This window comes from Protopterus annectens, chromosome 3.part0 (assembly GCF_019279795.1).
Source record: "Protopterus annectens isolate FY-2018-M chromosome 3.part0, PAN1.0, whole genome shotgun sequence".
In the NCBI taxonomy this organism is placed as follows: Eukaryota; Metazoa; Chordata; order Ceratodontiformes; family Protopteridae; genus Protopterus; species Protopterus annectens.
The window spans coordinates 1943996844-1944010913 of NC_056731.1; the positions used below are offsets into that span (position 1 = coordinate 1943996844).

Below are 14070 nucleotides of genomic sequence, written 5' to 3' on the forward strand. Positions count from 1 at the left end.
ATTTTATGAGAGCTCTTAGTTTTTTACTTATAGTGATCAAGGGTGTCTTACCTTTTAAGGATTTTGCTCTATCTTGTAGTAGCTTCCTCTTTTTGTTGTAGAGTTTGTTTATGGCTGGGGTCCACCAGACTGGACGCTTGCCTTTGGTACAAAGAGTCTTTGTTTAGCTTGGGATTGCCTTATCCATGCAGTCCTGCAGGTGCTGGTAGAAGGCATTTGTAAGTGATTCAGCGGCTTGAGTACTGTTTTCTGCCGGCTCGGGGCCTTAAAGGAGACCACACTGGTCTTTAGAACTGTGAAGTCGGCTTTCGAGAAGTTCTTTACTGTGGTCTTTTTTATTTCAGGTGGGGGTGGGATGAGGACCTCCAGCGAGATTAGTTTGTGATCTGATCTCACCAGTGAGGGGTATACTTCCGGTGTTGAACATTGTGCTCCCATGTTCGTGATGATGAGATCAAGTATGTTTTCTCCTCTTGTGGGGATGGTGACTAGTTGTTCCATGGCATTTGAGTTTATGAATTCCAGGATCTTTTGGGCTAGGGTATTTGGGCTTGAGTAGTGTTGCCAGTCTATATTAGGGTAATTGAAGTCACCTAGTATGATGGTGTTTGGTGATACATTTATCCCCTCTAGTGTTTTCAGGAAGGCCATGTGAGGTTCCTGAGTTTGTGAGGGTGTTCTTCCTTACCCTTGTATTGTCACTTACCTTTGTGGTACATCTCTCATTACCATTGCTGGTATCCTTCGATTCTTTTGAGTACTAAGATTGCCATTGTTGGTAGTTATTCCTTTTTCTTCCTTCCTTTCTCTTTTTCCATCAAAAAAATTGTCTATGTAGATTTTCTTATAGCTTTTGCTAAGGTTATTTATTTAATATTTGTTGACTGGGAAAGTCCAACTAGGACAGAACCTATTTCCAGCAGAGGCCCAAGGAGAAATACTCCACATGCATGTTTTTGGAAAGTAGGAGGAAGCCAGATTACCTGGAGGAAACCCATGCGAACACAAGGAGGACATGCAGACTGTGTTCAGAAGGCACCCCAGCTGTGAAGCCAACCTGAGAATCTCCTGTCAGGTGACAATTTTAACCACTGCACCACTGTCACCCTTTTTGTGTTCAGCTGCATGTTCTTTGTAGCAGTTTTAAGATGTCAGATAATCCTCTGGATTTAAAAAGTGGATTTCCTGTGGGCATAAGATCCCAGATTCTGATGCCCAGAGGGAATGTGTGTATTGGCTGCGTCCGGCATATCTTGATGATGACTGTGCCATTTGCTCCAGATTTAATTCTAGGACCTTGACTTGACTGCAAGAACAAATTAGTTCTGCAGAGTCTTTCTCCCTCTGCATCTTCATCTTCGGTGGCTCTAGCTGAAACCCCATTAAAAAGTCAGAGAAATCTGAAGCTTGACACACTTAATAGTAGACAAGAAGGCTAGGAAAATGTCTGCCAATCAATCTCCAACTTCAGCTTCAACTCCTTTAACAGAACCTCCTGCTAAGATTTATGTAAAAAGTCAGCTCCATCAGCCTCTGATCTGACAACACAAAAACCATGGTCTGCTTGGATCCATACCCAGCCGCTTCTATCAGATCCACTTCCATCCAGACTCGTCTCTCACTTCTAGAGGATTTGCCTCAAAGGCTTTCTAGCCTACCTTCCACTATGTCCTCTCTCTGATCCTCCAGAAACCTTTCAGAAGCAGACATGGACAGGATGAGGAGGAAGTTCCTCAGAGCATAGGTATAGATGGGAATTCTCCCGGCTCTCACCCCTTTCAGGCCTGGGACTTGATGTCTGTCCATTTCCCCTCTGATAGCTCCTTCTCTGATCCATCCTGCTGTTTTGGAGCCATGGGATCTGAACTCCCTGGGGGTGTCTACTTTGGATCTGAAGACTTTTTTTGCTTTTCAACTCTGATGGTTTCCCTGAGCTGATCGGCACAGGGTGTTTCAGAGCTGGAGGCTGGAGCCAAAGCATTGATGCCAGATCTGGGGCTTGGAGTAGACTCAGAAGCTTTCAGAGCTCTCTCTTCTCCTCAGAATCTCAGTAATGGATAGCTGTGGTCTGACTTCCTCCTTGGGTGGAGCTCTGATGGGGCTGCAGAACCTCCTGTTAAGATTTATAAAACAATCAGAGGTTCCAGCTTTGGAGCCATCAACTTCCATTTCTCCTAGGCATTCTGCTTTTGAGGTTGTGGAGGGGGTTTTCTCCAGGACTAGAGAACAGACTGCCTTTCTTCCATCAGATCTGACAACCCTGTCTCATACTGTTGTGTGTTTGCAGCCATCTCTTCCACTGAAGCAGCCAACCCAAATAAGCCTCCAGTTAGTCTGTCAGGGCAATGTTATCTCTTCCAGCACTTCCCAAGAACTTCCTACTGAGGAAGTCCCATGAAAGAGGACGTGCAAGAAGAGGCACTTGGATTCCCCCAGAAATCTCTCATAAGAGGACATTCATTTTGATGTGGTGGGGCCTCCCAGATCACCATCTGATGACGGCTCCTTCGGAGACATCCTGGTGCTGTTGGAGCAGAAAAGTGGTTGGTCTTTCAATAACCCCACCCAGGAAGAATCTGTGTTCCTGGAGACTTTTGGGTCTGGCTCATCTACTTCTTGGGTGACAACCCCCCTCCAGCTGATGAGCTCGTCTTCTTAGTCTCTCAGTGAACTGCTTGGAATGAGCTGGACACTGTTGAGCCAATACCAAAAAGACTGATAAAATTCTTGCCCCTCCTCCCTCGAAGACCATGCCCACTGGAGCAAGTGAGTACCTGTTAATGCCATGGTTCTTGCTGCAATTACAAGAAAGTAACTAGCAGAGCAGAGTTCTTCTGTCCCTCCCCCTAATAGGGAGCCTAGGGTGCTGGACAAATTTAGGAAGTGTGTTTATGCTTTAGTGCCTTTTGCACTTGAGTTGTTGAATTACCCCTTACATTATATGAGACTGCAAAGAGATTTGATCAAGGAGTTTAAGAAATCTCTTTCTTGTTCTATGTTTGGAAACAGAATCTCCTTGCAGCTGGCCACCCTCCAATCTGTCAAATGCATCCATGAGTTGGATCTCACATGCTGGGCAAGGTACCTCACTGGTGGCAGTTTGAGGCATAGCCATCAGGGGACAAGCCAGGATATGCTTATGTGATTTTGCATAACCATTTAAGTCTCCAGTCGTCAGTGTGTCCTTTGATGGATCTTCTTTGTTTGTCCCTAAGGTCAGCTCATTACATCAGAGTGATGCCTCCAGGTGCATCTGCAGTTAACTCCTACTGACACTTCTAGGTGTCAAATATTGCTTGTTCATATTTGCATCAATAATTCCAAACACCATGCTATGTAAAAGGTTTTAAAATATTTAATCTTAAAGCTTATACAGTAGCAAACTCAACTGTATTAGTATTGGACCTCTGTTCATTGCAGGTAAATATACATGAACTGTTTTTGTGATATTAATTTATTTGGATATAATTTTCACATTTTCTAAATATCTCAAAAAGCAAATACAGACAGACCTCCTTAGCCTCATATGAAAGCTGTCAGCTAGATGAATAAATTGCTGCTGTGACGGTATGTGTATATCTTGACTGGTTCCTGAGATATTGTAAGCTGTTTATAAAATATTACAAATATAATAGTTACTGTGTTTGCTATGACTTATAAAATTCTGTTTGAGACCTAGAACCTAAAAAATATTACCGCCATAAAAAGTTTGTGCTGAAGAGTTTGTAATTTAAACTTCTTTCATAATCCCTAAGGTTCCAGAAATATGAGCATTTGTTTGAAGTGGGAGTCCATAATTTAAGTATTGCAAAAGGCTTAGGCTCTGCCTATTGGAAGTTGCACTACAAAGTTCCTCGGCTCCATTGGAGTGAATGAGTTAGACACACTCTAGGTGTGAACAGTACGGAAAGAGCCTATCTGCTGTGGGTGTATGTTTTTCTACTCCTCAAAGGCCCTTCTCTAAGAACCAGTGAGGTGACAGAAAGATGTGGTTTAAGAAGTCCCTGGGGCCTTTGCAGGATTCATGTGGAGATAGTTCCCCCTGAGGCAAAGGGGGGATTCAAACGGAAGTTGCTATCCTCACAGCAGAGGTGATCCGCAGAACCATGGCTTTAGAGATCCTTTCTGAGATAGGTCCTGTCATTACTTCTGAAGGGAGGCCTGACTGTCCCTTTCTGAAAGCAGTCTGAGGTTGTTTATCCCTGCACCACAGAGCCTGGCTATCTGTCACAAAAGATTCATGTGTGCAGAGGATTATATCTAGAGGTTATACTATACCATTTTCCCTAGCACCTCCCACACTTATGAAGAAAAGCCCAATGTTCCACCCAGTCAGAGGAAAGCAGCATCTCTACAAATAAAAAAGCTGCTAGAAAAGAGTCATCCAAGAGGTCCTCCCAAACCAGAGAGGGTCTGGAACTTACTCAAGATACTTCTTAGTGCCAAAAAAGACAAGGGACTTGAGACTGATTCTGGATTTTAAACCAGTTTGTTCAGTATACAAAGTTTCGCGTGGTCACGTTTCAGTCCATTTTGCCCCTGCTGCAAAGACTATTGGATGTGCTCAATAGATCTTCAGGATGCCAGCTATCACTTCAAAATGAACAGGCCCTACAGGAGATACTTACACTTCCATCTGGGTGAGCCAGTCATTTCCAGTTCAGAGCACTGCCCTTTGGTCTCATCACAGCTCCCAGGGTGTTCACCAAATGCATGGCAGTGGTAGTAGCTCACTTGAGACTGCTGGGATTCTGGGTGTTTCCCTATCTAGATGACTGGCTCATAACTGCTCCAACCAGGCATCGACTTCTTCAGGCAAGGGACTACTTGCTCCAGTCATGTTGTCATCTAGGAATAATAGTCAATTGCAACAAATGTCAGCTCACACTTGCGCAGAATCTGGAGTTCATATGTGCTCTTCTGAAGAACACAGCCCCTCTTCCCTTTACGTGAATAAGTACACTGGGGTCCCAAGTGAAGAAAGTTATTTAAAGTTCTTTCCTTCCAGCTCAATTAATATTACAAGCTCTGGGATCCATGGCAGCATCCATCACCCTTGTTCCCCTGGCCAGGTTCCACATGAGTACTTTTATATTTAATGGTCTGTTCAACATTTATTATCTGCTCCAGTCAAGATAACAGAAACATGCAAAAGTTATCTTTGGTGAATTTATTCAAACTAGGTTTGCAAAGGCCGTCCATTTGTTCTTCCCTGCCCATGGCCACAGTGACCACAGACATCTCCCAGCTGGGATGGGAGGGTGCACTACTTGGGAAGGGCAATCCAAGGTTTGTTGCCCCCCAAAGAGACAAAGGTGCATATCAATGTCTGGAGATGAGGACTGCCCTCCTAGCATTGTAGGCTTTTCAAGATATTCTCCCATCCGGGACAATTGCAACACAGACTGACAAATATGTTGGTAGTTTGGTACATAAGCAAACAAGAGGAGGAACCATATCTTACCCTCTTTGCCAAGAAGCTGTGAGAGTATGGCAATGGGCAATCTCAGCCAATTGCTTTCTAATAGCAGTGCACCATCGTTATAGCAGACAAACTAAGCAGGTCCATTCTGATGCCTTACGAGTGGTCTCCCAATGTCAGTGTGGTGGAGATAATTTTCCATCATTGGGGCCAGCATTGCTGCAATCTTTTTTCCTCTCCCATCAACAAATAAAGCAGGTTATTTGCTGTGATCCCTCCATTGGGAGGGTCACCTAGAGATGGTGTAGTTCATGACTGGCCTTCGGTCTCCTTTATGCATTTCCTCCCTTGCTACTAATCCCCAGGTTTCTACAGAAAGCAGTTCTGCACATAAATACATTCCCATTTTTCCTCTTCCAAAAGGGAGACTAGCTACAAATTGTTATTATTTTAGGCTTTATTAGGATAAGTGCTTTCATCATAGATTTCTTCAGATCCAGTTGTTGCATCTAAACTTTGTATAAGCACTTTCACTTGCTTGATGCAGGCTTTCTCAGGTCAGCAGAACCAACAGGCTCTAATAAACAGTTGAGGCTGTTTTGTTGTTCTGACATTTTAATAAAACGTTTTTTTTTTATCGTGAATTGATTTCAATGTCAGTAAACAGAAAATTTTAAAGTGGAAATAGAGAGCCCCGTACAATTGAATCCCATAAAGCTTTGACAGAAGGGACCACAGTCAAGTGTGAGCACCATAAAAGCAAGCGCATATCTTCATAATATCGCAAATTATGTACAAAAAAGAATGGCGAATGTTTTCAAAGATGAAAATGTAACCAAGATGCAGGAACCTGAAACTAACACCTGTTTACAGGGCCAAAAAGCAAGTGGTTTGTTATTAACAACAATAATGATATTTGTTGACCACAAAAAAGTCTGTAAACTATTTTAAGATTCAGTCAGGTAGCTTTAGCAACACACAAGATTTCCAAGGGTTGGCCATATGGGCTTACTAAACAGTACTTGTGAGTATCTTCATGCAAATGAGGATAGGTCTAACATCCTATCAGGTGACTTAATTCTGAGCAGGTAAAAGACTAATTGGGTAGAACTGAGTTGAGCCACAGTGTACTACTCCCCCTCTGCAATACTATTTATAGTAGCAACATAGTCCTAGACAGTTTAGATTTAAGAAATGGATCTGAAGAAATCTGCAATGGAAGTTCTTATAAAAATAAAACCTACAAACCTACAAAAGGAACTGTCTGTAGTCGGTCTCCCTTTTGGAGTAGGACGATTTGGAACTGGATTTATTTGGTTTTTAGAAATTAATTTATTTGAAGTGATTGTGCTAAATACTTAATTACTGACAATCCTGTGGAATTATGGTCTAAAACTAGACTATCCCACTCTTTTTTTGCTATTAACATTGCTGCAGGGAAGTTGTCTGGAAGAATGTTACACAGCCCACTAACACTGTATTTTGACCTTGCTAATGTGAAGAAAGTATTTTCTGTACTATTACAGGATAATGAAATGTAAAAATTATACATCAAATTGTAAGAGGTCTATGTAAGATGCTATAATTGTTCTAAACTATGTTTTATTTTTTTCCATGCTTATCTGCGCCCAAACACACAAAGTACTCATCTTGCACTGGAGCACGTTCTCTAGAGTCTGGCAGCTCTGACACTGATGAGGTGATACCAGATGGGTTCAACTCCATTACCGATGCTTTCACTGGGCAACCTTATGAGCCCATGTCAGAGAATAATTCAGTTCAACTTAGCCAGAAATTATACGACCTCTGGAACAAGCGTCCGATGAACAAGTTCAGCATATTACCGGTCGATATAGAGAAGGAGACCATTGTCAGTACAATAGAAGAAAATCAGGTAGTCGTCATTGCTGGAGAGACAGGTTGTGGCAAGACCACCAGGATTCCACAATTTATACTGGAGAAGTACATCAAGGACAAGCTAGGTGCGGACTGTAACATTTTAATTACACAACCACGGAGGATTAGTGCTGTTTCTGTAGCACACAGGGTTGGCCATGAACTGGGACCCTATCTTAAAAAGCATGTAGGGTTCCAAGTACGATTAGAGAGTATGCTGCCATCTAGGGGAGGATCACTCTTGTTCTGCACTGTAGGTATCCTCCTCAAAAAACTGCAGGGAAATCCAACTCTAGTGGGTGTTAGTCATGTTATTGTGGATGAAGTGCATGAACGAGATATGAACACAGATTTTTTGTTGATTCTGTTGAAGGACATCATACAGTCGAACCCGAAACTTAAGGTGGTGCTTATGAGTGCTACGGGGGACACAGAGAGGATATCACAGTATTTTGGCAACAGCACTGTAGTTAAAGTACCTGGATTCATGTATCCAGTTAAGGAACATTATCTTGAAGACATTTCTCCGATGTTGCATAGAAACATGGAGTCTTTCAGTGAGGTAAGTGCATGAAGCTCAGTGATGGAATAATGTTTCATGCAGGATTCTCAGACATCTTTTTCATTCAAGTGCTTTTTAACATTGTATTAAAATAGGGAGATTTTAGTAATGTGCCTTGCACTGATTAACTTGTTACTGGTTGCCATGGTACTATATTGCAGATTAAGTAGCTAGATTTACTTTGCAAGCAGTGTTTCATCATTTTCAAATAGACTTTTGAGTATTCCTAACCATCCTTGGTTCTTACTTGGTATACATGTGTCAGCATTACCTGTTATGAGGTTCTAACTGCTGTTCACCTCACGGTCCACACTGCATACATCATAGTCATCTCCGTTAGAGCATACTTTGGCATGAGTCTTCACTGATTTTTTTATCACTCTGTAATAGTTGCATCAAATTTATAGTTTTTGAGAGATTACACTACAACCACAATCATTTTTTTTCCCTAGTCGGTGTTTTTTTTGTTTTTTTTTTTGTTTAGCAAAAAGCATCTTTATTAAATTATTATTTATGACATAATCATACATTTATATAAATGAAAACAAACCATATTGACACAGTCTCATTCCTCCCCTGTATGTATTGTTCCCATTTTTTCCTATGTAATTTGCTCCTAACCTTTTCTAAAAATACCAATTCCAGTTGTTTTATCTCTGTCACTATATTCACAACTTCAACTACTATAGTTGGTTTAGACTTTGATATCCATTTTCTAGTAATTGCTTTTTTGGCAGCATAATTAGACTCAGCAAGGCCTTACTATGTCCAGACAATTCTAATTCTGTATCCTAGCTCAGAAAAATTATTTCCATAATTACACCAATTTGCTTACCCAGCATCTCTGCCAGAGGAGTGCCAGGGAATCTTTAAAGTCTAAGGCACAAATCACCAAGATGAAACACAAAAGAGGACTCACTGAGACATGTAAAGCAATTTTAATGACCAAACATGTTAAGCGCTTTTGACCTTACATAAAGGCCTTTTTCAGAACAAATTATTCCAATCCAAATGAATAGTAATCTACCCCTACAAATTGATAAATCCATCAATCAAAAAATAAATCAATTAACAGTTCAATTAAGAAAAGCAACCCTTAAAAAATCTTCAAAAATACATAATCATAGGTTCATAGGTTTATACTAGGCTAACTGCCCTAGGGCATTTATAAGCCTAGCCCAAAGTTATGTGGCTTACGCTGCCCCTTATGTTAGAAATACTGTGCCCATTAGTTTGTTTTGCCTCTGTCCAGTAGTGACACAGAGATGATTCCCGGGGTAAACCTACAATCTCCCATCCACCGGTCAAGATTTCTCTTGAACATAGCCAGTGAGGTGCTCTGCCTCACATGGACCGGGATTTTATTCCACAGCATGGGGAGTCTTTGGGTGATAAATCTTTCCCTCCAGCACGTCCTATTTATATCCATGCTAAGGTTTAAGTCTCTTGCTCTAGTGGTTTTGGTGGATTTGTTTTTTTTGAGGTGGAGCATGTCCATTAATTCCGGGTTGGTCATGGCCTTGTATGTCAGGCACAGGTCACCTCTGAGCAGACGGTATGCAACTGAATAGAGTTGGAGTTTCTTCAGTCTGGCAGCATATGACAGGTTTTGGAGTCCCTTTATCCTTTTGGTGAGTAACTTTTGGGGTCTCTCCAATTGCTGCAGGTGTCGGGTGAGATACATCCCGAATGGGGCATTGTACTCGATTGGTCTGATAAGTGAAGAGTACAGGGGAACAATGACCTCAATTGATCTGGATGTGAATCCCTTCATGATCAGGTGGGCAATGTAGAAGGTCTTTCGAACCACTTTAGCAACGTGAGTGTCAAACGAGAGGCCACTGTCAATCTGGGTTCCCAGGTCCCTGATAACCTCTTCTGTGCTTAGTGGGTTGCCACCTATATGGTAGCTTGGGGTTACCTTGTTTTTCCGAAGGGTATGACTATACACTTTTTTGCGTTTAACTTCAGGCCATGGCTCTGGCACCAGCTATCAGTTTCCATGAGACCCCTCTGAAGGATGTCTGCGTCCGATGTACTATCCACTATGGCACCCAGTTTGCAGTCATCCGCAAACTTTGTCAGCCATAGTCCTCCTATGTTTGCCTGTACTTCTGAGAAGTAGATGCCGAACAATAGGGGCCAAGGACTGAGCCCTGTGGGACTCCACTTGTAACCGGCTTGGAGTCTGACATGGCTCCAGCAACTCTAACCCTGTGGGTTCTGTCCTTTAGCCAGTTTGCAACCCATCTTGTGACATATGGGTTTACATTTAAGCTGGTAAGTTTCTCTATAATACCCGAGTGGGGTATTGTGTCGAAAGCTTTTGCAAGGTCAAGGTAGGCTGTATGGACTGCCTTTCCCTCATCAATGGCCTTGGTGACTGTTTCGAAGAAGCCGACCAAGTTCAAAAGGCAAGATCTGCCCTTGACAAAGCCAAACTGGGTTGGGTCCAAGGTCTGCAAGTCCCCTATGTCCTTGTTTATGAGTTCCATTATGATCCTCTCCATAGCTTTGCAGACCAGGCTTGTTAAGCTTATGGGGCGGTAATTACCAGGGTCCGTAGAGGCACCGCCTTTGTGGAGTGGGACCACAGTTGCCGTACGCCACTCCTTGGGCACATATCCTGTGGTGAGGCGAAGATTAAACAGCTGCCTTATGTGCGGGTTTAGTTCTTCATTAAGTTCATGTAGCACACAGCCAGGGACCCCATCCGGTCCCATTGATGCTGTGTTTATAGCTTTAGAGAGAGCAGCTTTCACCTGCGCATTTCAGATGTCTGGGAGGCTACACTCAGTTGGGATAGTTATCTCTCCTTTTGGGGGGAGAGCGGGGTGAAGTTTGCGCTGAACCTGTCTGCCAGTATGTTGGCAATGTCTGTGGGTTCAGTGATTTTTGTATCATTTTGGACTAATTCTGAGCATATCTGGGAGTTTCCACCCAGGTTTCTGACATAGCTGAAGAAGGCCTTATGATTGTCTTTTGAATCTATGGCAATTTTTCTCTCAAAGTTGGCCTTGGATGATTTTATGAGGGATCGTAGTTTCTTGCTAGTGCTGATCAAAGATGCCTTCCCTTTTTGGGATTTTGCTCTATCATGTAATAGCTTTCTCCTCTTATTGTAAAGTTTGTTTATGGCTGGGGTCCACCAGACTGGACGTTTGCCCTTGGTGGAAAGAGTCCTGGTTTTATTTGGGATTGCCTGATCCATGCAGTCCTGAAGGTGTTCATAGAAGGCATTTGTAAGGGCTTCCGCAGCTTGGGTTGTGGTTTCCATTGGCTCGGGGCCTTGAAGGATACCACACCTGTCTTGAGTAGTGTGAAGTTTGCTTTAGAAGTTCTTCTGTGTGGTTTTTTTTGTTGGGGGTGGGGCCGGAGTGTGGATTTCTAGTGAGATTAGTTTATGATCTGATCTCACCAATGAGGGATATACTTCGGTGTGGAGCATTTTGTCCCCATGTTCGTGATGATGAGATCTAGTATATTTTCTCCTCTTGTGGGGACGGTGACTAGTTGTTCCATGGCATTTGAATTTATGAACTCCAGGAACCTTTGGGCTAGAAAGTTTGGGCTTGAGTAATGTTCCCAGTCTATATTCGGGTAGTTGAAATCACCCAATATGATGGTGTTTGGTGATACATTTATACCCTCCAGTGTCTTCAGGAAGGCTGTGTGGGTTTCCTGAGTTTGAGAGGGTGGCCTGTAGCATGCTACAAATTGTAGAGCAGTTTTGCCTGTGGTTAATTGCACCTGGATGGTTTCCGATGCTTCGTGCGTAGCCACCAACCTGGAGGTGTGGGTATCCTTGATGAATATGGATACACCCCCTCCTTTTGTGGTGTGGTCCGGGTTTTGGGGCCGGAACGATATGAGATGAAACCTGATAGTGCCGGGGTGCTCTCAGGAGCCTTGAACCAGGTTTCAGTCACAGCACAGACATCGATGTTCTCCATACTGTGAAGGGCCTCGAGTGCGTGCATTTTGAGATTTAGACTTCTGGCATTGAGGAGCATTACCCTTAGTTTCTTCACGTTTTTGTTTTCTAGGGTGGTAGGTTTAGAATTTGAGCCTTGCCTAAAAAAGGCACTATGGGGGTGGCAAGAGCCTTAGCCAATATCCGGAATCCCAGGGGTGACAGGTGCAAGCCGTCCCTTGCGAACCAGCGTGGCTTGTCGAGCATGTCATCCCAGGCAGACAGGCACTGGATCCCCTTTGAATGACACAAGAAATTAAGCCAATTGTTAAAGCTGATCATCTTGTCACTATATTGTGGCATCATTCTTGGTGAAGGAAGGATACTGCTCAGGGTCAGGGTCATACCTGCCTGGGCTACATAATCAGATAGCTCCTCTATGTCTCTTTTCATGTAGTCCAGGGAGGTACATCTCAGGTTGTTCACACCAGCATGGACAATGACTGTGTCATACTTGTACTTGCCGTGGAGTGACCTGAGTGCTTGTGTTATGTGGCGGATTCTAGCGCCTGATAGGCAGCTTACCGTGACCCTCTCCTTGTTCAGCCTGGTGAGTGGGACGTCAGTGTGTCTGACTATGGAGTCACCTATGACAAGTATGTTTGGTGTTGTATTTGGCCTTAAGGGCAGTGACTGCTTTGCACACTGATTTTGTTGTTTATGTGTTGTTTGTGTGGTGTATTGAGTTTGCAGTTGCTTGGGTGTCTGCTTTGGAGGCCTCTGCTGTTTAGGTAAATTTTTACTCAGCCTCCAAGTATGTCTTAGTGTGTTTATGTGTTTGTGTTTATGTGTTTGATTCAGTGGTGTGGTTGAGTTATGTGAGACTGGTATTGTGGTGTGTGTAGTTGCCTTCTCCTCCTGCCTGGTCTTGCCAGTCCTGAGTTGAGAGAGCTCAGCCTCCAGTCTGGCTAAATAGCTGCATCTCTCACAAGTGTTAGTGTTACGTGGGAGGAGGAGAGGGTTGTCCGTGTACATGAGGCAATTGTAACATTGTCTCAGAATTCCCAGTTTCACCAACTGGGCAGGAGAGGACGCCAGCATCTGACCCTTCGACATGCTAGAAAGAATTATGAGTTGGTATGAGACAGAAAAGTAGTGGGCTTAGCAGGGAAGTGGGCACTCCTGGGGGGTTTTGTTAGTGAGAGATTTGTATAATATAGGAGTGCTTGACCTGCAAAGAGAATGCTTATAAGACAAGGGATATGCTTATAAGACAAGTGCTGAGCTTTTTGAGAAGAAAAAGCTATTTGGAACAAGTGCTGCACTTTTTAGTGAAGGTGTAAACTGTTTAGGTTCCTAACAGAGCAGTTCTAAGGGAAAAATTGAAGAACAGACTTTCTGGAGCCAGAAAGAGTTTAACCTTGTTTAACCGGAGCTGCCCGATGCTGCTCTAGTGGCAACTCCGTGCTAAAGCACGTTAAAGCGTGCTTGATAGCAGGGGCTGGAAAGAAGCAGGAATAGACCCAAAACGGACAATAAAACTACAGTTTCAAGTCAGTAACCACCTCTACGGGGGGCAGGGAAGCTGCTCAATGTTATTCACTGCCACTGATCAACAGAGAGACCCTCCTTCAGCCCAAGCAAAAACGGCCTCACAGAAACTTTCAAACAGTTCAGGAACAGCAAGCCTGTAACTGAACTTTTTTAACTCTCAGAAAAGTGGGAAAAAAGCAAGATTTTTTTTTTTTTTGTTTTTGTTTTTTACAGAGATAGCAGAGGTTCACAAGTAATATCAAGTTATAACATGGCAGTAAATGACCCCACACAAGAGTGCTAGGTCAAGGACAGAAAATATGCAAGTTTTAAGAAAAAAACGATTTAAAATTAAGTGCAAACAGGAAATTCAGCAAACAGCTTTTGGTTGTGCTCTAAATACAGCTACTAATACAGAAATCAAGTTTAACAAGCCAGAAAAAGCTCAAGCTAGGAAGCTATGCAGAAAAACTTAGCAAATAAACAGAGAAAAAATACTTAAAATCTCAAAAGTAATTTCTATGTGCAAACCATGTCTAAAATTTCTACATACAAGTCACATTGCAAACAACATTAACTTTGTTAACATTATTAGGAAAAAAGGGGGGGGTACATAGTGAAAGATTTTCATTTACATTTGTTATAACAATATTTTGTAATAGTAGTATTTTGTAATTAACACCAACATTTAAACCAGGTGCATTGTAAGCATTAAACAGTACCTGCCACCTAAGTTCTCTATAG

General features: G+C 42.7%; 1 protein-coding gene across 1 annotated transcript in view; it reads left to right on the forward strand.

Moving 5' to 3' along the window:
* Nucleotides 1–14070, forward strand: part of DHX30 (DExH-box helicase 30) — a 1694732-nt gene that overhangs the window by 400554 nt on the left and 1280108 nt on the right. The window contains exon 10 of the mRNA XM_044066068.1: nucleotides 7065–7880. Coding sequence (XP_043922003.1) covers nucleotides 7065–7880 — 816 coding nt within the window. The remainder of the gene's footprint in view (nucleotides 1–7064; nucleotides 7881–14070) is intronic.